The sequence below is a fragment of the Triturus cristatus genome, chromosome 3_1 (assembly GCF_964204655.1).
Source record: "Triturus cristatus chromosome 3_1, aTriCri1.1, whole genome shotgun sequence".
Lineage (NCBI taxonomy): Eukaryota > Metazoa > Chordata > Amphibia > Caudata > Salamandridae > Triturus > Triturus cristatus.
In genome coordinates, this window is record NC_140583.1 from 4,935,825 (window position 1) to 4,959,608 (window position 23,784).

General features: G+C 46.0%; 1 protein-coding gene across 9 annotated transcripts in view; it reads left to right on the forward strand.

The window, feature by feature from the left end:
- Nucleotides 1–5,239: 5,239 nt before the first annotated feature.
- Nucleotides 5,240–23,784, forward strand: part of LOC146859576 (uncharacterized) — a 185,168-nt gene continuing 166,623 nt past the window's right edge. For 5 of the 9 annotated variants that reach the window (XM_085646485.1, XM_085646487.1, XM_085646492.1 and 2 more), the window contains exons 1-2: nt 5,242–5,384; nt 8,082–8,238. In XM_085646485.1, the coding sequence (XP_085502611.1) occupies nt 5,377–5,384; nt 8,082–8,238 (165 nt within the window). In that variant the 5' untranslated portion in view covers nt 5,242–5,376. Of the gene's footprint in view, nt 5,385–8,081; nt 8,239–23,784 lie in introns of all 9 variants that reach the window. The other 4 variants (XM_085646486.1, XM_085646489.1, XM_085646488.1 and 1 more) reach the window with 2 other exon arrangements.

A 23,784-nucleotide genomic window follows, 5' to 3' on the forward strand; every position in this document is an offset into this window, starting at 1 on the left:
ACTCCTGGAGTATCAGTACGACGTAGAGTACATACCGGGCTCAAGAAACAAGATAGCAGATTACCTCAGCAGGGCGTCAGCAATGGAAAGCGCCACCAGCGGCACTGAGGAAGAAGACGAGATGGTAGCCCTGACGGACGACCCAGAAAAGGCCATCAGTAGACAGGAGTGGAAAGACGCGTATGCAGCAGATGGAGATCTGGACGACATCAAGAAGTACATCGTACAAGGGTGGCCGGAGAGGAGACGACAGAGGCCCAAGGTCCGGCAGTTCTACGAGGTTAGAGAGGAGCTGTCGGTGGGGAACGACGGGGTGTTCGTATACAGAGGAAACAGAGTGGTACCACCGGAGAACATAATACCGGATCTGCTATCCATAATACACGAAGGACACCTGGGAATCGTGAAGACGAAAGCCAGGACCAAACAAACGTATTGGTGGCCGGGAATGGATATGCAAGTAGAGAGGCACGTAAGAGACTGTGCGCAGTGCCAAGGAGCGGACAAGATACTAAAACCAATGAGGCCGGCTCTAGGGAAGTTCACGAATCCCAGTAACCCATGGGAAGAGGTGGCAGTGGACATCTTAGGACCTATACTGGATGATCAGGGGATACCCAAATACCTATGCGTGTTAGTGGACAAGTACTCAAAGTGGCCAGAGGTACACATCCAAGAGGTCATGGACACAGACGCAATACTGCGCTTCCTCAAGGCAGTATTCCTCAGGGAAGGCATCCCCAGAACCATAATCAGTGACAATGGTCCCCAATTCACCTCGGACAAATGGTCCAAATTCGCAGAAAGGAACGGCATTCTACTCAGACACACGTCGATATATCATCCGGCCAGTAACGGACAAGTAGAAAGGTTCAATAGGGTGCTCATGGGCTCCATACAGGCTGCCATCACGAGGGGCAAAGACTGGGAAAAAGAAGTACAAAGTACAATCTGGGCATATCGCATCACCCCCACCGGTACAGGGTACAGCCCCTTCCAAATCCTACGAGGAAGGCAACCCTTCACCAGAGACAATGTTGCTTGGCAAGAGAAGACAATCACCAGCAAGTGGTCTCCAGCGGTGGTACAACACAACCTGGAGAAGGTACAACCGCAACAGGAAGGTGAAGGAGACAGTATTGGAAAAAGGGGAGTGGGTCAGAGTGAAGCTGGCAGTTCTAAAGCGAAAGGGAGAAAGCAAGTACTCCCCACCCCTAAGAGTGGAAGAAGTGTACGACCGAGCAGCGTTGCTCAGTGATGGAAACGTGTGGTCCCACGATCGCATGGCCAAGTGCAACAAAATCTTACAATGGCCCCGGGAGGACACGGAAGGGGCAACACCAATAGAAGGGGCGACAAGGGAAGCAGGAGCTCCTAAGGGAGAGTGTGGAGAGAACATGGGTGAAGAACAAAACGGTGAGAGAGAGACATACCGGAAGGATGGGCCACGGAGGAAAGGACCCGGGAAGACGGTGAGAATGGAGAGAGAGAGAGCCAGGGGACTCTGGAAGGAAGGAGAGGAAGCCCTGTCGCAGAAGGAAGCCAAGAAGGAAATACCACCCCGGTAAGACACACCCGGGTTGGGCGAGCAGTGGTGAGACCATCCAAGTTTAGAGACTACGAAATGGACTGACCATCCGGTTGAGGTACATTGTGTTGTATGGTATAAAAGGGGGAGATATGTAGTGTCGCGGTCTAGTTGACGCGCACTACATCAGGGCAGGAATGCGCGTAGCGGCCATATTGGACGCTACTGCGCATGCGCGAGTCAGCGCGGCGCGAGGGAAGCGATCGGAGCTTGTTGCCCGGCGCTCTCTCGGTGGTTATAAGCATAATATCTAATAAAGGCATATAAACATATCTGGCAAGTCTCCTGCACATCCTTGGGGGTAACCTGCAACCACACAGTGCAAATAGCAACTTTACAGAATTGAAACTAAGGGTCCCATTACGATGTGGTTTGAACCACAACTGACAGTTTGTTGGTTGCGGTTCGATCCGCATCTACTGCTGCAGTCCAACCGACGCATTAGGATGCGTGTGGTCGGAGGCAGCAGTCGGAGTCACCAACTGACGCCTTCCGACGGACTCATGGAAGGCTCGATTGGAAACTCCTTATAATCCCTCAAGGACGGCGTTTAGGCTGTCGGTATTGTGATGTTGGTTTCCAACAGCCTTTCCATGTCGGCCTTTCTAACATGGAAAGGCTGTTGGAAACCGACACTGGGAGCCCCTAGCTGGCCCCCTTTCCCGCCTGGCCCTCTGCATCTGGGTGGCACCTATGGTGCCCCCCTGAAAATCCCTGCACCGTGTGGCAGGCACCTTGAGGTAGATGCCTGCCACACAGTGCAGGGATTTTCACAAACTCCCATTTCTCAACAGGCGCTTGGGCTGCGGGCGGTTGCAGTTGAATCGTAATTGGCTGCGTGGAACCGCCCACCTATGGTCGGACGGTTCCTCCACCGAAACAATCGTAATCAGGGCCTAATGTATCTAACATGTTTCCTAAGCAATGCTGTCATCCTGCTCTCAGCTGAGAAGATGAAAGTGGCATCGAACAAATCAACACATTACTAGCAGTCGATATTCCTGTTGTCTACAGAACATATTATACTTTAAAAAAGATTCAGTGGTATTATATGTTTTTGCCTGAAAATAACATAGCTGCCAAGTTTTCAGATTGTTGAACTCTTCAACATCATCGAGGAGTTTGCCCAACCCACCAGCGAGTCCACCAACATCCCTCCCTCATAAGACCTCTGCGACAAACTCAGCACCTTTTTCCACCACAAAATCAAGAGCATCTATGACAACTTCGACAAAGACAACCAACACACTGAAGCCTCACCAACCACCCCGGACACCCTGAAGCCAGCGATCGACAACTGGACAGCCCTCACCACCGAAGACACACTGAAGACGATGAAGTCAATCCACTCTGGGGCCCCTGCGGACCCCTGCCCTCACCACATTTTCAACAGAGCCACCGACACCATCGCACCCATGCTCTGCCACACCATTAACCGCTCCCTGGCTCCCGCCACATTCTCCGACGACTGGAAACATGCCGAGGTCAAACCCCTCCTGAAGAAACCCTCGGCGGACCCCACCGACCTCAAAAACTACAGACCCATCTCCCTGCTCCCGTTCCCAGCGAAAGTCATCGAGAAAGCCATCAACAGCCAACTCGCCACATTCATCGAAGAGCACAACATAATCGACTACTCCCAATCCGGCTTCATAAAAAACACAGTACGGAAACTGCCCTCCTAGCTGCAACAGTCGACATCCGCATCATACTGGACAAAGGAGAAACAGCAACCCTCATCCTCCTCGACCTCTCAGCGGCGTTCGACACAGTCTCTCACCGCCCCCTAATACACGGACTCCATGACGCAGGGATCCAAGACTAGGCCCTCAACTGGATCCACTCCTTCCTCTCCGGCAGAACGCAGCGGGTCAGACCCCCCCCTTTCCTCTCAGACCCTACACCTACCACCTGCGGAGTCCCCCAGGGGTCCTCCCTCAGCCCTACACTCTTCAACGGCTACATGGCTCCGCTCTCCCCTATCGTCAGAACCTACGGACTTAACATTGTGTCATATGCAGACGACGCCCAACTCATCCTTTCCCTATCCAACGAAACCAATACCGCCAGACACAATTTTCGAGAAGGCATGGAAGCCGTCGCCAAATGGATGAAAAACAGCTGCCTACAACTAAACACCAACAAAACAGAAGTACTCATCATGGGCCCAAACCCCAACGCCTGGAACGACACCTGGTGGCCCCCCGCCCTTGGAAGCCCGCCCACCCCCACGGACGAACACACGCAACCTGGGAATCATCCTGGACTCCGAGCTCAAAATGGACCACCAGATCAACTCCGTCTCGTCCTCCTGCTTCCACACCCTCTGCCTCCTACGTAGGACCTTCAAATGGATCCCCCTCGAACACAGAAAGACCGTCACTCATGCCCTGGTCACCAGCAGACTCGACTACGGCAACGCACTCTACGCCGGAATAAACAAAAACCTCACCCACAAGCTACAGAACTTCCAGAACGCCTCTGCAGGACTGGTCCTTGACCTGCCAAGACACTGCCACATCTCCCGGCACCTGCGCACACTCCACTGGCTCCCCATCGAAGCTAGAGTCACCTTCAGGATCCTCACCCACGCCCACAAGGCCCTCCACGACACCGGACCAGCATACCCGAACAGCCGACTCAAATTCCACGCACCCCAGAGGACCATACGATCAGCCCAGCTCTCCTACGCCATGGTTTCCCGCACCAAAAAGACCAGATCAGGAGGACGCTCCTTCTCCTTCCTCGCGACCCAAGTCTGGAACGCCCTTCCGCTCCACCTCAGACAGACAACATCGCTCCCCATCTTCGCAAGAAACCTCAAAACCTGGCTCTTCGACAGACCCTCCCCTTGATGGACTGGAGCCTGCTAACTCTTACTGGTGAGTAGTCACGCTTAACAAACGACTGATTGATTATGTGTGACATTTCCATTGTTTCTGTGTACGTATGAGTGACATTCAGTGACCAAGTGTGTGACACTCAGAGTGACACATTATGCTGATAGCAGGAGTTGCTGCAGGGCAGGGCGTTAGCAGAGGTGTGTGCAGTGCATTATGCTGGTAACAGGAGTTGCTGCAGAGCTGGTGAGGTGCATCAGGAGAGCAGGCTGTGTGTCTTACACTGCATTACCAGAGGTGGGTGCAGTGCATTGTGCTAATATCAGGAGTTGCTGTGGGGCAGGATGAGGTGCATCAGGACAGCGATGCAGTGCATTAGCAGAGGTGTGTGCAGTGCATTGTGCTGAAAGTAGGAGTTGCTGTGGGGCCGGGAAGGTGCATCAGGAAACCAGGACAGGAATGTGTGAGTGAGTGAAATGTTTCTGCAGGCATGAGTTAGTGTGAGTGAGCTATCTCTGCAAGCATGAGTCAGTGTGAGTGAGATGTCTCGGTAAGGATGAGTCAGTGTGAGTGAGATGTCTCTAAGTGTGAGTGAGATGTCTGTTAGCATGAGTCAATGTGAGTGAGATGTCTCTAAGCGTGAGTTGATGTGAGTGAGATGTCGCTGTAAGGGTGAGTCAGTGAGTGAGCTGTGTGTCCCTGGTGCGCATGCGCCAGAGAGCTGTGTCTCTCCAAGGAGCTGCAGAGCTCGGCTGCGCATGCGTCAGTAGTGCCCGAAAGGACACGTAGGGCTCGGGTACGCATGCGCAATGCGAATCAAACAAGGAGAATTGTTTACGTCACGGCTGCGTGTGCTAGGAGCTTTTATCTCAGGAGGCGCCGAGTCTGACCTCTAGGCGCTGTGTGTACCGCAAGGGCCAGGGGTCCCTTTACAGAGACTCTCGGTTCATGCACAGGTAGCAGCAGGGCTTTTATTGAGGGGTGTGTGCTTCTAGGCGCTGTGAGAGCACAGCACCAGGGCTCTTAATGAGGGGTGTGGCTTCTAGGAGCTATGAGAGCACAGCAGGGCTCTTATTGAGGGGTGTGTGCTTCTAGGAGATGTGAGAGCAGCAGCAGGGCTCTTATTGAGGGGTGTGTGCTTTTAGGCGCTGTGAGAGCATAGCAGGGGTCTTATTGAGGGGTGTGTGCTTCTAGGCGCTGTGAGAGCAGCAGCAAGGCTCTTATTGAGTGTTGTGTGCTTCTAGGCGCTGTGAGAGCATAGCAGGGGTCTTATTGAGGGGCGTGTGCTTCTAGGCGCTGTGAGAGCAGCAGCAGGGCTCTTATTGAGGGGTGCGTGCTTCTAGGCGCGGTGAGAGGACATCAGGGCACTTATTGAGTGTTGTGTGCTTCTAGGAGATGTGAGAGCACAGCAGGGCTCTTATTGAGGGGTGTATACTTCTAGGTGCTGTGAGAGCAGCAGCAGGGCTCTTATTGAGGGGTGTGGCTTCTAGGCACTGTTAGAGCAGCAGCAGGGCTCTTATTGAGGGCTGTGTGCTTCTAGGTACTGTTGTGTGCTTCTAGGAGATGTGAGAGTACAGCAGGGCTCTTATTGAGGGGTGTGGCTTCTAGGCACTGTTAGAGCAGCAGCAGGGCTCTTATTGAGGGGTGTGTGCTTCTAGGTACTGTGAGAGCAGCAGCAGGGCTCTTATTCAGTGTTGTGTGCTTCTAGGAGATGTGAGAGCAGCAGCGGCAGGGCTCTTATTGAGGGGTGTGTGCTTCTAGGAGATGTGAGAGCAGCAGCAGGGCTCTTATTGAGGGGTTTGTGCTTCTAGGGGCTGTGAGAGCAGCAGCAGCAGGGCTCTTATTGAGGGGTGTGTGCTTCTAGGCGCAGTGAGAGCAGCAGCAGGGCTCTTATTGAAGGGTGTGTGCTTGTAAAAGAGATGTGAGCGACAGCAGCAGGGCTCTTATTGAGGGGTGTGTGCTAGGCACTGTGAGAGCAGCAGGACTCTTTTTGAGGGGTGTGTGCTTCTAGGCGCTGTGAGAACAGCAGCAGGGTTCTTATTGAGTGTTGTGTGCTTCTAGGAGATGTGAGCGCACAGCAGCAGGGCTCTTATTGAGGGGTAATTGTTCCTAGGCACCGTGAGAGCAGCAACAGGGCTCTTATTGAGGGGTGTGTGCTTCTAGGAGATGTGAGAGCAGCAGCAGGGCTCTTATTGAGGGGTGTGTGCTTTTAGGCGCTGTGAGAGCATAGCAGGGCTCTTATTGAGGGGTGTGTGCTTCTAGGAGATGTGAGAGCAGCAGCAGGGCTCTTATTGAGGGGTGTGTGCTTTTAGGCGCTGTGAGAGCATAGCAGGGGTCTTATTGAGGGGCGTGTGCTTCTAGGCGCTGTGAGAGCAGCAGCAAGGCTCTTATTGAGTGTTGTATGCTTCTAGGCGGTGTGAGAGCACATCAGGGCTCTTATTGTGGGATGTGTGCTTCTAGGCACTGAGAGCACAACAGGCCTCTTATTGAGGGATGTGTGCTTCTAGGCACTGAGAGCACAGCAGGCCTCTTATTGAGGGGTGTGTGCTGTGAGAGCACAGCAGGCCTCTTATTGAGGGGTGTGTGCTTCTAGGCACTGTGAGAACACAGCAGGCCTCTTATTGAGGGGTGTGTGCTTCTAGGCGCCGTGAGAGCGGCAGCAGCAGGGCTCTAATTGAGTGGTGTGTGCTTCTAGGAGATGTGAGCGCACAGCAGCCGGGATCTTATTGAGGAGTGTGGCTTCTAGGAGCTGTGAGAGCAGCAGTAGGGCTCTTATTGAGGGGTGTGGCTTCTAGGAGCTGTGAGAGCAGCAGTAGGGCTCTTATTGAGGGGTGTGGCTTCTAGGAGCTGTGAGAGCAGCAGCAGGGCTCTTATTGAGTGGAGGGGTGGGTGTTGCCTCTAGGCGCTGTGGGAGCACAGCAACAGGGCTCTTAATGAGTGTTCTGTGCTTCTAGAAGATGTGAGCGAACAGCAGCAGGGCTGTTATTGAGGGGTGTGTGCTTCTAGGCGCTGTGAGAGCAGCAGCAGGGCTCTTGAGGGGTGTATGCTTCTAGGTGCTGTGAGAGCAGCAGCAGGGCTCTTATTGAGGGGTGTGTTTCTAGGCGCTGTGAGAGCACAGCAGGGCTCTTATTGGGGGGTGTGTGCTTCTAGGCGCTGTGAAAGCAGCAGGGCTCTTATTGAGGAGTGGGTGTTGCTTCTAGGCGCTGTGGGAGCACAGCAGGGCTCTTATTGAGTGCTGTGTGTTTCTAGAAGATGTGAAAGCACAGAAGGGCTCTTATTAAGGGGTGTGTGCTTCTATGGGCTGTGAGAGCAGCAGCAGGGCTCTTATTGAGGGGTGTGTGCTTCTAGGAGATGTGAGCGCACAGCAGCTGGGCTCTTATTGAGTGTTGTGTGCTTCTAGGAGATGTGAGCGCACAACAGCAGGACTCTTATTGAGGGGTGTGTGCTTCTAGGCGCTGTGAGAGCACAGCAGCAGGGCTCTTATTGAGGGGTGTGTGCTTCTAGGAGATGTGAGAGTAGCAGCAGGGCTCTTATTGAGGGGTGAGGCTTCTAGGCGCTGTGAGAGCACAGCAGCAGGGTTCTTCAAAAGAAAGTCTGTGTACATCCTCTTGGAGTTAAATGAACAGAATTATTTTCCATTGTTTTAATTGAAGGAAGGAGCTGTGCCCGCCTCACAGCGCTGACTTTATCAGAGGCTTTTCCATCGAAAGGGCTGGCTCTGTTCCCCCTCGGCCTCATTGGAGGTACAACTCAGACCTGAAAAACTATAAAAATAGTGGAATCGAGATGTACCGCCTGGAGTCAAGCAAGGTAAGTCATGATGTCCGTTTGCATGGTGGCAACACTGTACCATGTATTAAAACCGTAGAGTATGCATGGGATAAAGTACATTCTGTATACATTGTAAGGATACTACAAGTCACCAAGGAGCCGAGAGACCACCCCGAGGATTGAGCCCGAAGGCAGTGTTCCTTCATAATTCACTGAACTTCAAGGGCTTGCTGTATCATTTTGAGGTTTGACAGGGGGTATTTTATTCCATATAATACATGATCACACCATTACTTTTTCCCACAAAGCTTTCTTGGTCTTTTGCAGATTCATATGAACAAGACATTGTGCATATATCTAAAATAAATGTGGAATCTGGAGTTTGAAATTAAACACATAAATGAATAACTAGAAATGTGTTGCCAAACATATTTCATGCGTTACAACAAACAAATGATGGACGGAATGCTGACAATGCATACATTCTCCCCCAGTCAAGAGATCTGGGTTAAATCCATCGTTCTTTTGCCCACTACACCACCCCAGTTTAGACATGGCCATATGCAAATCAGTCTTGACCCTGTGCCTCATGGGAACAGTCCAGCCCGAACTGCCAAGCCATGTCTTCCCTGGACCGGAATCAAGCATTCTAGGACCGGTTTCTGGCTATCAGCCGTCATCAGCCAGGATAGCTTGACTCCAGTGGCGCAGTGAGCACGGGTCCCACGTCTGGGAATACCCATCCCACTTAGGGCGAAAAGCGTTACAACAAACAAATGATGGACGGAATGCTGACAATGCATACATTCTCCCCCAGTCAAGAGATCTGGGTTAAATCCATCGTTCTTTTGCCCACTACACCACCCCAGTTTAGACATGGCCATATGCAAATCAGTCTTGACCCTGTGCCTCATGGGAACAGTCCAGCCCGAACTGCCAAGCCATGTCTTCCCTGGACCGGAATCAAGCATTCTAGGACCGGTTTCTGGCTATCAGCCGTCATCAGCCAGGATAGCTTGACTCCAGTGGCGCAGTGAGCACGGGTCCCACGTCTGGGAATACCCATCCCACTTAGGGCGAAAAGCGTTACAACAAACAAATGATGGACGGAATGCGGTGGTGTAGTGGGCAAAAGAACGATGGATTTAACCCAGATCTCTTGACTGGGGGAGAATGTCTTCATTGTCAGCATTCCGTCCATCAATTGTTTGTTGTAACGCTTTTCGCCCTAAGTGGGATGGGTATTCCCAGACGTGGGACCCGTGCTCACTACGCCACTGGAGTCAAGCTATCCTGGCTGATGACGGCTGATAGCCAGAAACCGGTCCTAGGATGCTTGATTCCGGTCCAGGGAAGACATGGCTTGGCAGTTCGGGCTGGACTGTTCCCATGAGGAACAGGGTCAAGACTGATTTGCATATGGCCATGTCTAAACTGGGGTGGTGTAGTGGGCAAAAGAACGATGGATTTAACCCAGATCTCTTGACTGGGGGAGAATGTCTGCATTGTCAGCATTCCGTCCATCAATTGTTTGTTGTAAAACATATTTCATGCAGCACTTTCAAAAGTTAATTTTGGTTTTTAATGTGTGCAGCAAGCTTTCCTGTTGTCCTGTAATGGCTTCTTTCTGCACATGCCTGTTTTTTCAGGCAAACAGTTCAGGAGTGCTTGAAAGCTATTTTTGGATGTTTACTATTTAAACCACAGGCGAAGTTCTTTCTGCTTCGTAATCTGCCTTTCATGCTGTCTGCTGGTAACAGAGCAGCTCAGCTGGTGAAAGTTGTTGAGCAGCCATGCCATCTTGGTATTGCAGGCAGCTTGTGACGTCGCAGCCCGACTTAACAGGAACATTAGGGACACATTTGTCTAAGGATTTCAGGTTTCCATTATTTATTATTGGGTAACACATGGGACGTGCAGCTGATCAAAGTCGATGATTCCTTATCACAAGAGTGGGTTTTGTGGGCATTAAAGCAACTTATCTGCTGCTCTAACTTTAGTCCTGGACTATTTTGATGAAAGTTAAAAAATGCAAAATATTTATAATGCTGTAATCACATTTGCCCCCAAGTAGATATAAGGAACCCTAGTTCTAGCCTTTGTTATTGAATGTTTTATGTTAAGTCATTACAGTAAACAGAGCTGTTACTCAAAAGCATTCGACAATAATAAATGAGTGCAGTTTCCTCAGCAGGGGGGCAATAGGACAGTTCCAAGGTTTATGGTCCAGGAGCCTGGCTGCCTGATTTTGTACCTGTTGGATTCTCCGGTTCAGACCCTTCGGAAGGCCCAAGTAGAGAGAGTTGCATAATCCAAACTTGAAATGACCAATGCAATAATAACCGGAGTGAGAGCCTCGAAGGAACAGAGTTTACTGAACTTTCTAATTTTATGGAGTTGTAAAAAACAGGAAGAAATGACAGCCCCGAATTGAGATTTCATAGACAGGTTAGCATCGACCGGTATTCCGAGGCTCTTAACTGATTTCTTGGGCAGAGGCAGAGAGCTCAAAGTGGTCAAAATATGGATCTCCATGAGACATGTTTGGTTCTGGTAATGACAATCTCTGTCTTATCGGAATTCAGTTTAAGTTGATTGTCCTTCATCCAATCACAGATAAATAACATTGTGTTTTGGAAAGAAGTTTTGCGTGCCCGGGAGTTGTCCATTGTGAAGATCAGTTGCAGATCATCTGCGTAATTATAAACTTTGACCTTCATTTGGTTCGAGGCATGCACCAGTGGACAAATGTATAGATTGAAGAGGTAGGGTGACAAAGAAGATCCTTGAGGAACACTGCAAGTCAGCCTGACCTTAGCGGAGCAGAAGGCGGAGAGCCAGACCCCCTGGGCGTGGTCCTTAAGAGATGAAGTTGCCCAGTCCCACGGAGGTCCCTGGAAGCCTGTGACCTCAACACGATCCACCAGAATATCATGGTTGACCGTATCAAAAGCCTCAGAGAGTTCGAGAAGCACCAACGCCTGTATGGTCGGCCACTGAGAGAATGGCCGACTCGGTGGTTGGGGGCGGGGGTTGGTAGCTCTCTTGGTGAGGGTCAAGAAAATTGGTTTTCTCCACAAAAGAGCAAATGCATTCAGCAACTTGAGCCTCAAGTACCTTTGCCAGGTACGGAAGCAAAGATATAGGGCGGTAGTTTTTTAAATAGATGGATCATCATCAACTTTCTTCAGTAGAGGGACCACAGTCGCTTCCTTAAGAGAACAGGGAACCTAGCCACAGCTCAAAGACTTGTTAAGGAGAGATAGGGCTGGATCAGGAAAGCGAGAAAAGGCAATTTTTAGGACTTCATCAGGGCTCGAAAAATCATAAAAAGTTTACTAGACCTGTAGGTCTAGTAACTTTAATAATCTACTCGACCTAACTGTAATGTACTTGACCCGTGAACTGGTCTCAAATTGTGTGATCCTAGGCAAATAGCCACGTTTTTCTTTATTATCACATAAGAGAGTACCTGCAAAATGCCAGTTCACTATTTCTGCTGTATAAAAACTCTTTTTTTTGTCTAGACTAAATGTTTGCTCCATGTATAACAAGAATCGAGTCCATATATAGGGTACACACGATCCCTTGCTTGCCTCTTAGTTCACTAATAGCATTGTCATCTGGGCAGGAGCAGTAATAATTCCCACTTCATGTTTAAAAACTCACTTTTCATAAATATATCACCAAAGCATGATGTGGTAGTGCATTGCCATTTACAGATAGCATATTTTCTATTGAAATGGCCACAAAACCTCCCTACTAAAATGTAGTTTTACTGATAATCGCGCATAATCAATGTTTGGAAATTGGGTTTCAGCAAAAATATCTCAAATTTTCACATTACCAACTAAAGTGTTCTAATTTGTTTTGATCCTATAAAAATATTTTTTCCACCACAGAATTACAAAAATTGGTCTTCATACCTAGTGAAATGTATTTGAAAGGTTTGAGCAGTTCACTTAGCTATTTCAGTGTTGTGTTAAAAAAAAGCCTGGCATCTTACAGCCTTTCATTGAACATGCTTTGCCCTGTTTAGTTGTCACACATTTCACTTTACAAAATCCGCTAACTTTGGTCACAGAAAGAAAACTAAATGTAGGAAGTTTCAAGACAAAGTGACATTTGTCTCTGCAAGCCAGCAATTGTGACAATATAACAAGATTTAAATTAATTCAGTTTTTATTGCTCTTTCACTTTGTGAGCAATAAAGATGCCTTTAAATCTTGTTATCTTTTCATATTAACTCTGCTGTCAGAGACAGAGGTCAATAGTTTGTCTTCCTACATTTACTGTTTATTCTGTGACTGAAATTAAGAGGATTTTCAACTCGCCAGAAAGGGTGAGTAGTCCCTAAAAGTAGCTTGTCCTGATTAAATCTTGGTCGACAATGCGAGTGGATCTTTCGAGCCCTGCTCAGTGGGGCAGGTATCAGCGAGGAAACCAGATTTCACTTTAATCAGTAAGCCCCGTCCTTAATACGCGCCTTGCTAATGGTGGGCAGAGCACACATCATGGTTCAGTTGCAGTCTGTCAAAGATGTATCTAAATTAGCAGGACTGGAGGGGATACTGGCTTTAATGTTGGAAATCGTATCGATAACAAATGAGTTAAGGGCCTCACATCCGTTCTGAGTGGGAGTCATTGTATGAGGAACTCTATCAGGATTGGACAATTCTTCCACAATTTTAAAGAAACGCCTTCTGCATTCCTTGTAAAGACAAGTATCGCACATCTGTGATCTTTGCCCCAAGCCACCGCTGTGATGGTCATGCTTTTATCTTAAAATGGTAATTATTTATCTAAAATGTTTCCTACATCTTTATTGTTCGTATCCCTATAGTAATGTGCTTTAACACAAACATATTATTAATGGAAGCATAAGTCTGCAACAAAATATATTCTGATCTGAAAGGTCCTTCAAACTAAAAGAATAAATATTAATGGCATGCCAAGATTCAAACACCCAAAAGGTAGGAGTGCATTCATATCTATGCACATAAAATCCTCCCTTGGCTACCTTACCCAGTCAACACGATCATCCTAACAAAATTCCAACACATATTGAATTATTTGCAATCATATGATACACGTCATGGGTAAATATTTAAAAGCCTAATGAGTTTAAATAGTTATAAAAATAATCCTAGCTTGCTTCCCTTTTATCATCTTGCTTTATATTAAGACGAAACTGTGGAGACGGAATGTCTCAGGTTACTTTTCTATAGCAGTGTTACGTTCCTCTAGAGTCATGCTGTACATGTAAACAGCTCTATTGATGGACGACTCCTGTTACCTTGGAGCGGTATGAATGAACGTCTGACTAGTAGCAATAACCTTTTGGGCATATTAGTAAGAAGAGGTAGGGTGAAATAGTGGAGTGGAGAGGTTTGTGGGTGGGACCATCAGAATATATTTCAGTTGACAAAGAGAAGAAGAGGTAGTGGCAGGGAAAGAGATGTAGAGGAGCAAGAACACAAGGTGTGGAGTAGTAAGGTGAAGGAAGATGCAGGCATTTGGAGGAAGGAGGTCTGATGCGGAGGAGAGTGGAAGGGCAGCTAGAATACATTTGAGGGAGAGGCAAATGAGATATTCAAATACAGAGCATCAGATATATTTTAGGTGAGGAAGCTGAAGAAAAGAAAAGTCTGGGTCCAACATTTTCAGTTTCTTGTAAATTGTCAGTAGGTCATCTTGGCATCGTATTTCAGCTGAGAGTGAGTCCTGAAGAAAAAAGGCTGATAGAGTAGGATTGGAAGCTGTCCAAACGCGTTTCAAGTCGGAGAATGTCTTTGCTTCCTAATGGATTGTTTCCTCTAGAGATTTTTAAGGAGGATCATAAGTAACCTGGCTGCATGTTGTGAATGGCTTTGTATGTTTTACAGGCCGCTTTGCATTGGATTATGGCCTCTAGTGGAAGTCACTGTAGCTGTTTTAGTACGAGAGCGATATGGTCACATTTTCCCCTTCCAGTTATGAGTCCAGGTACTGAATGTAGTTGTGAGAGGGGAGAGTGTAGATTAGGGGGTTTCTATAAGGGTGGTGTTTCCTTAGTTTAATCAAGAGATAACTAGGGCTTGTACAGCTAGTCTAAAGTCAGGGTGTGAGTGTTGTTAGGGAGAGTAGTGTTGCCCTAGCTCATTGTGAAGTGTGGTGGACCTGTGAGGATATAGAGAGTCAGCTATCCATATTCCAAGGGATTACATTTCACTTTTCAGCTGAGGGTTTGATCTAGATTCTAAGGGATAATACTTCACTTTTCATCTGACTGGTCTATCCAGATTCCAAGGGATTATGCTTTACTTTTCAGACGAGGGGTTTATCTAGATTCCAAGGGATTATACTTCACTTTCCATCTGAGGGCTCTATCTAGATTGCAAGAGATTATACTTCACTTTCCAGCTGAGGGCTCTATCTAGATTGCAAGAGATTATACTTCACTTTCCAGCTGAGGGCTCTATCTAGATTCCAAGGTATTATACTTCACTTTCCAGCTGAGGGTTCTATCCAGATTCTTAGGGATTATACTTCACTTTCCAGCTGAGGGCTCTATCCATATTCCAAGGTATTATACTTCACTTTTCAGTCGAGGGCTCTATCCAGATTCCAAGGGATCATACTTCACTTTTCAGTCGAGGGCTCTATCCAGATTCCAAGGGATTTATACTTCACTCATCAACTGAGGACTCTATCCAGATTCCAAGGGATCATACTTCACTTTTCATCTGAGGGCTCTATCCATATTCTAAGGGATTATACTTTACTTTTTAGCTGAGGACTCTATCCATATTTGAAGGGATTATACTTCACTTTCCAACTGAGGGCTCTATCCATATTCCAAGGGATTATACTTCACTTTTCAGCTGACTGCTCTATCCAGATTCCGAGGGATTATACTTCACTTTTCATCTGAGGACTCTATCCAGGTTCCAAGGGATTATACTTCACTTTTCAGCTGACGGATCTATCCAGATTCCTAAGGTTTATACTTCACTTTTCAGTCATGGGCTCTATCCAGATTCCAAGGGATTATACTTCACTTTTCAGCTGAGGGTTTTATCCATATTCCAATGGAATATACTTCACTTTTCAGATGACGGTTCTATCCATATTCCAAGGGATTATACTTCACTTTTCATCTGAAGACTCTATCCAGATTCCAAGGGATTATACTTCACTTTTCAGATGACGGACCTATCCAGATTCCTAGGGATTATACTTCACTTTTCAGCCGAGGGCTCTATCCAGATTCCAAGGGATTATACTTCACTTTTCAGATGACGGTTCTATCCAGATTCCAAGGGATTATACTTCACTTTTCAGTCGAGGACTCTATCCAGATTCCAAGGGATTATACTTCCCTTTTCAGCTGAGGGTTTTATCCAGATTCCAAGGGAATATACATCACTTTTCAGTTGACGGTTCTATCCAGAGTCCAAGGGATTATACTTCACTTTTCATCTGAGGGCTCTATCCAGATTCCAAGGGATTATACTTCACTTTCCATCTGACGGCGCTATCCATATTCCACGGGATTATACTTCACTTTTCAGTCATGGGATCTATCCAGAATCCAAGGGATCATACTTCACTTTTCAGTCGAGGGCTCTATCCAGATTCCAAGGGATTATACTTCACTTTTCAGTCGTGGGCTCTATCCAGAATCCAAGGGATCATACTTCACTTTTCAGTCGAGGACTCTATCCAGATTCCAAGGGATTATACTTCCCTTTTCAGCTGAGGGTTTTATCCAGATTCCAAGGGAATATACATCACTTTTCAGATGACGGTTCTATCCAGAGTCCAAGGGATTATACTTCACTTTTCATCTGAGGGCTCTATCCAGATTCCAAGGGATTATACTTCACTTTCCATCTGACGGCGCTATCCATATTCCACGGGATTATACTTCACTTTTCAGTCATGGGCTCTATCCAGAATCCAAGGGATCATACTTCACTTTTCAGTCGAGGGCTCTATCCAGATTCCAAGGGATTATACTTCACTTTTCAGCTGAGGGTTTTATCCAGATTCCAAGGGAATATACTTCACTTTTCAGATGACGGTTCTATCCAGATTCCAAGGGATTATACTTCCTTTTCAACTGAGGGCTCTATCCAGATTCCAAGGGATTATACTTCACTTTTCATCTGAGGCATCTCTATCCAGATTCCAAGGGATTATACTTCACTTTTCATCTGAGGGCTCTATCCAGATTCCAAGGGATTACACTTCACTTTTCAACTGACGGTTCTATCCAGATTCCAAGGGATTATACTTCCTTTTCAACTGAGGGCTCTATCCAGATTCCAAGGGATTATACTTCACTTTATATCTGAGGGCTCTATCCAGATTCCAAGGGAATATACTTCACTTTTCAGCCGACAGTTCTATCCAGATTCTTAGAGATTATTCTTCACTTATCAACTGACGGTTCTAGCCAGATTCCAAGGGATTATACTTCACTTTTCAGCTGACGGTTCTATCCAGATTGTTAGGGATTATACTTCGCTCATCAGCTGAGGGTCTTTCCAGATTGCACGGGATTATTCTTCACTTTTCAGCCAAGGGCTTTTTGCAGATTCCAAGGGATTATACTTCACTTTTCAGCCGAGGGTTTTATCTAGATTCTTAGAGATTATACTTCCCTCATCATCTGAGGGCTCTATCCAGATTGCAAGGAATTATACTTCACTTTTCAGCTGACGGCTCTATCCAGATTCCAAGGGATTATACTTCAATTTTCAGCCGAGGGTTTTATCCAGATTGCAAGGGATTATACTTCACTTTTCAGCTGACGGCTCTATCCAGATTCCAAGGGATTATACTTCAATTTTCAGCCGAGGGTTTTATCCAGGTTCCAAGGGATTATACTTCAATTTTCAGCCGAGGGTTTTATCCAGGTTCCAAGGGATTATACTTCACTTTTCATCTGAGGGCTCTATCCAAATTCCAATGGATTATACTTCTTTTTTTCACCTGATGGTTCTATCCAGGTTCCAAGGGATTATACTTCACTTTTCAACTGACGGCTCTATCCAGATTCCTAGGGATAATACTTCAATTTTCAGACGAGGGCTCTATTCAGATTCCAAGGGATTATACTTAATTTATCAGATGACGGTTCTATCCAGATTCTTAGGGATTATACTTCACTCATCAGCTGAGGGCTCTATCCAGATTGCAAGGGATTATGCTTCACTTTTCAGTTGACGGCTCTATCAAAACTCCAATGGATTATACTTCACTTTTCAGCTGAGGGCTCTATCCAGATTCCAAGGGATTATACTTCACTTTTCAGCCGAGGGTTCTATCCAGATTCCAAGGGATCATACTTCACTTTTTAGCGGACGGCTCTATCCAAATTCCAAGGGATTATACTTCTCTTTTCAGCTGATGGTTCCATCCAGATTTTTAGGGATTATACTTCACTCATCAACTGGGGGCTCTATCCAGGTTGCAAGGGATTATACTTCACTTTTCATCTGAGGGCTCTATCCGGATTCCAAGGGATTATACTTCACCTTTAAACTGACAATTCTATCTAGATTCCAAGGGATTATACTTCACTTTTTAGCTGAGGGCTGTATCCATATTCCAAGGGATTATACTTCACTTTTTAACTGAGGGCTCTATCCATATTCCAAGGGATTATACTTCACTTTTTAGCTGAGGGCTCTATCCATATTCCAAGGGATTATACTTCAATTTTCAGCTGACGGTTCTATCCAGATTCGTAGGGATTATACTTCACTCATCAGTTGAGGGCTCTATCCAGATTCCAAGGGATTATAATTCACTTTTCAGCCGCTTGTTTTATCTAGATTCCAAAGGATTATACTTCACTTTTCAGCCACAGGTTTTATTCAGATTCCAAGGGAATATACTTCACTTTTCAGCTGATGGTTCTACCCAGATTCCAAGCAATTATACTTCACTTTCCAGCCGAGGTCTCTATCCATATTCCAAGGGATTATACTTCACTTTTCAGATGCTGGTTCTACCCAGATTCCAAGGGATTATACTTCACTTTTCAGCTGAGGGTTTTATCCAGATTCTTAGGGATTATACTTCACTTTTCATCTGACGGCTCTATCCAGATTCCAAGGGATTATACTTAATTTATCATCTGACGGTTCTATCCAGATTCTTAGGGATTATACTTCACTCATCAGCTGAGGGCTCTATCCAGATTGCAAAGGATTATGCTTCACTTTTCAGCTGAGGGCTCTATCCAGATTGCAAGGGATTATGCTTCACTTTTCAGATGAGGGCTCTATTCATATTCCAAGGGATTATACTTCACTTTTTAGCTTTAGGGTTGATGCTGCCCAGTTGAAGTTCATTAAGCAATTGTTTGTTGAATTTGTTCTCTTGGTTTCTTTGAAGAAGAATGAATTTGGTTTTCTCGGGATCGAGAGTGGATGGCACAAATTTCCTAAAACTCAGTCTCATGAGCCATGCTTTTAGGGTTTGAATATCTTGGTCGAGTTTGTTTCCAGATAGATCTTGTTCCTTTTTTATTATTGGCGTATCTTTACGCCGAGCTCTGCATGAACGTCTTCAGCAGTTTACGTAACGGCTGAGCAGCACAGATGCCACTGTAGAGCCCTGAGTAACACTGCAAGTGGTCGCAGTTGGGTTGGAGGTGGCGGGACCCATTCTGACTCGCTGTTCACAGTTAGCGAGGGAGGAGGAGAGGCGTTTGAGTACTTTGGCACCAAGTTCCATGCATGCCACTGGAACCTTCAGGAGTCAGTGATGGTTGAGGGTGCAAAGGCACAGATAAATTGAGGAGTCCGGCACCACTTTTATCTAAAATACTGTGTATAATATCACAGTTGTTAGGGCAGAGGGTTCCGTGCTGCACCCATTATGGAAGTCAGACTAGTGCGGGTAAAAGAGCTCTTCTTTTGCGATGTGTGAAGGTAGTGGTGCTGTCATGTATTTCTCTGTGGGTTTGCCCGTTAGTGGAAGGTTAGAGACTGGTCGGTAGATTGAGAGATTGTTTGGGTGTAACTCAGGTTTTTTTCATTAGCAGGGCTATTTGGTCAGTTTTTAGTATGTGAGGGAAGATGCCCTCATTTAAGAATGTGTTTGTCAGAGAAGAAGGTTCTTTTTGATGGAGGTTGGGATGGGGTCATCATCGTATGAGGTAGTGTTTATTTTTTGTGTTTTCTTTGAGTTTCTTTCAAATTCAGACAATTGGCTGCATGATTTGAGGGAGAGTTTATTCCCATGGTTGTTCTGGAAGTAGTCTATACGTTTAATTGACTTGATACAAAAAATTATTGCACGACTGGTGTTAGGAAAGGTTCAGGAATGGATCAAGGACCAGGACATTCTCACTCCCTTACAGGCGGGCTTTCGAGAGCATTTTCGCACGATGGACCAGGTATTTAGGTTTAGACTAATACGCTGGGGACTGTGGTCCTAGGCAAGGGCAGCATGTATGCTGCCTTTGTTGACCTCAAGTCAGCATTTGATCTGGTCTCTCGGAGCAAACTCTGGGCCGTGCTCCAGGAGTTAGGGATGCCGCCTGAACTGCTATCCCTCATAGCTCGACTTCATGTGGACAACTTACGACAAATACGCTGGGGAATGCAGGGAAATGTTATCACGCCCTTCCTTGTTGCGAAGGGTGTACGCCAAGGCTGTGTCCTGGCCCCTACATTATTTTAGCTTTCTATAAATGGCATCGCTAAGCATCTAACATCCATCCCCACTGATGCCCCGGTCCTTGCAGGTATTAAAATTCCCATTTTGATGTTCGCCGATGATACGTTAATAATTTCCAAAACATGAGTGGTTTACAGCGAGCATTACACCTTTTTGAAAAGTTCTGCATCATTCGGGGCTTGGAAAACTACGTTCATGGCGTTCAATCCACATAGAACCTTTAAAGGAGGTATACTATTAGACAACCGACCATTGGAATAAGTCCACACCTTTCCATAGTTGGGTGTGACTGTGCAAAAAGATATGCAATGGGGTTGCCAAATAGACGCTGCCACCCTGAAGCATCAACAGCTGACGGGTATCCTCCAAAAAGAGTTCAATGCTTCCCTGACTAAGCCAATTAACCCTGTTTTACAAATATACGAAATGAAAGTGGTGGGCTCAGTGGTATATGGAGCAGAACTCTGGGGTCTTGAGAATCTGCCCCAGCTTACTACTGTTAAAAATCGCTTTCTACGTAACATCGCCCCTCTCCCACAAAGCACCCCGATTTTGCCATTGCTGCTTGACCTTGGCCGTAAAGCTCTGGTTGATTTTGCCAGGTTGGGTCCTATTCTGCATTGTCGCAGAATCTGGAGTACACCAGAATTGTTACCATACGCTGAAGGCCTTAGGGATATAATTGAAGCAGGTTCTTTCCACAAGATCAGATGGCTATGTGAAATAAGAGCAGTATTGACAAACATGGGTCTGCTAAATTTATGGGAAAACCCAACGAACATCCCATTCCCATCAAAGGAGAGTGTAAAAGGAAGATACTGGGATATGGTGTATCACAATAGTCACAACAAATGTGATGGCTCATCCCTAATAGGGACTTACTTGGCAGTGAACCCTAACTTGGAGAAGTACTGGGACATTATATTCAAACCCCACGATCGGAAGCTGTACTTCCAATTTAGAGTCGGGCACTGCCCTTGAGATCTTTTGCGGCTAAATGGGCAAGCCAGGGCGATAGTAAACGCCCTTTTTGTGAGACGTGTGAAGAGCCCTATGCCCACGTTCATTTTGTGTGCCCAGCATACACTGCACCGCGCAAAGCGTGGCTAGCTCCAATCTGCAGATTGCTGGGCACTAGAATATGCAGTATTGCGTTGAGAATATTGCGTAATGACACTCTTCCTTGCATTGCAATAGCGGTAGCGAAGTACCTGAGTAGGATGTGGGCCATAAGATCATGCTCTCTCCCCACTATTTGATTTAAACTGAGTGTATGTTTGTTCTATATATATTGATCATTTTATAGTATTTTTAAAATCATTGTGATCAAAGTAGTCTGACTTGAGTAACTGAAGGGTTCTACTTCCTTGAAGAAGGAATTGTTGGATTTTTTCACATTTCAAGTTGGTTTGAAATGGATAAGATTTTGTTTGAGAATGCTGGTTGTTTGTAACTATTTGGAAGATTTCTTTAGATTCGTGAAGTGACTTGTGAATTTTGTTTTGGAGATACAAGGCTGTGAAGTTTACAATGTCTTGTTAGCATTTTTGTCCTGGTAGCCTTAAGGAAAGAGAGATTGTGGAGTTTTGCCAGGTCTCCATTTTCTTTCTAATTTTCCTCAGTGTTTTTCTTTTTAGAAGTAACTCTGAAAACTAGGGGTTGCCAGAGTTGGAAGAGGTTTTCTTGTTATTTTAAAGTGCTATTTTGTCAAATGTTTGAGTGATGACTTTATCAATAAAGGGAAAAAGGACTTTGTTAGATTCCTTCTTTGGATGTTTGCTGTAGCTGTGAATATAACCAAGTACAAGGGCGCCTAGACACAAGTCTGAGGAATCCTGTTGGGAAGGCTTCTGAAGAGAGGTGTAAGGTTTTGGTTGGATTGTACGTGTGATGTCATTGGTATAATAGCATGTTCAGACTAATACACTTCTTTTGGTTTGCACCCTCTTCCACTTATGTTGTGTGTAAATTCTAGGTCAGATATCTTGCCTTTTTTATTGGCAGTAAGTTCAGAAAGCTCAAGGTTTGGAAAAAGAAGCTGCGGAGTGAATGGAAGTGTGCATATTTGGAGTTCTCTGTCACCCTTCAAGTCACCCAGGCAGTTTTTTGTCCAATAGATCTTGTTAGTTTTCTGAGAATCCAATAAGAAACTGTTTATCCTTTGTTGGTTACTTGTAGATCATGTGAAGGACCCGTAAATCTCGCTATGGGGGGACATCCACACCAGTTTTATTGATACAAAAAAATTGTATAAGCTTGTTTTTTTCTTTTACATGAGAGAGAATTCCAGTGAATTACTGTGAATCTTCCTCCTGAGGCATTATCCTTGTCTGTTCTGAATAATGTAAACCCCGGAGGAAACTAGATTGTCTATGATGACTTGTCATGTGATGGTATGTGTGTTTGTAAAGCAGTGTAACCCGCAAGGGTTTCCTGGGGCTGAGCAGGTGTGTGTGCTTGGCCCTGCCGAGGGTAGGTTGGCTAATTGAAAAAACAGGTCTTCAGCTTCTTGCGGCATTCAGGAAGAGGGCAGGAGGCTCGGATGTGGAGTGGGAGGTCGTTCCCAGCTTTAGGAGCGATGTAAGAGAACTGCTCTCCTTGTGATCTGTTACTGTGTGTGCGTGGGATGTAAATATACACAAAGGGAAGGCACTTCAAACGTTAATACAGTACAAATGTGTTGTTGTCATTTGGAAAGAATATGCTACTTACCAGTATGCATCTGTTCTTGGCATGTAGAGCTGCAAATCTATACACTGTGCATAGATCGCCATCTGGTGTTGGACCCGGATGTTTGCAGTTTGTTTTTCCTCTTGGAAAGTCTTTGGAAGTCACGAGGTCGGTGTCTCCTCCTTTGGTTCGTATTGCGCATGGGCTTCGGCTCCATCCTCAGATTGTTTTTCGCCAGCAGGGAAAAATGGAGCGTAGTAATAACAGTAAAGAAACCCATGTGTGTTGTATCTAAATAAGATAGACTGGAACGGATACAGGTAGCCGGGGAGGCGGGTGGGCGTGTATAGATCTGCAGCTCTACATGCCAAGAACAGATGCATACTGGTAAGTAGCATATTCCGTTCGAGGCATATGAGCTGCAGATATAGACTATATAGCAGTACCCAACCCTAGCGGCGACCACCGGTATCCATTGCAGTTGTTTGGAACAGTGTTTTTAGTACAGCCTGGCCCACACTAGCTTGTTGCTTGGTTTGCACATCTACACAGTAATGTTTTGTGAAAGTGTGCGGTGTTGACCATGTTGCTGCTTTGCAGATGTCATCTAGTGGTATGTTTCCTAGAAAAGCCATAGAAGCCCCTATCTTCCTTGTAGAGTGGGCTTTAGGGGGAACAGATAGCGTTCGTTTTGCTTTGTGGTAGCAAATCTGTATGCATTTTACAATCCACCTAGCTATCCCTGATTTAGAAATAGGGTTGCCTTTATGTGGTGGAGAGAAAGAGACAAATAGCTGTTTGGTTTTTCTGAAAGGTTGTGTTCTTTGGATGTAGTAAAGTAAGGCCCTTTTAACATCCAGTGTGTGTAAAGCCCTTTCCGCAACGGTTTGAGGTTGTGAGAAAAAGACTGGTAATTCTACCGACTGGTTTAGATGGAAGGGAGAAATGATTTTGGGTAGAAATTTTGGGTTGGTGCGGAGTACAACCTTCTTCTGATGCATTTGGAGAAAAGGTTCCTGTATAGTGAGTGCTTGTATTTCACTAACCCTTCTAAGGGAAGTGATTGCCACTAGAAATGCTGTTTTCCATGTGAGAAATTGCAGCTCACCTTTATGTAATGGTTCGAAAGGGAGTCCCATTAGCCTTGTGAGAACTATATTCAAATTCCAGACAGGTGAGGGTGGTACTCTGGGTGGAATTACTCTTTTGAGGCCTTCCATAAAGGCCTTGATGGCA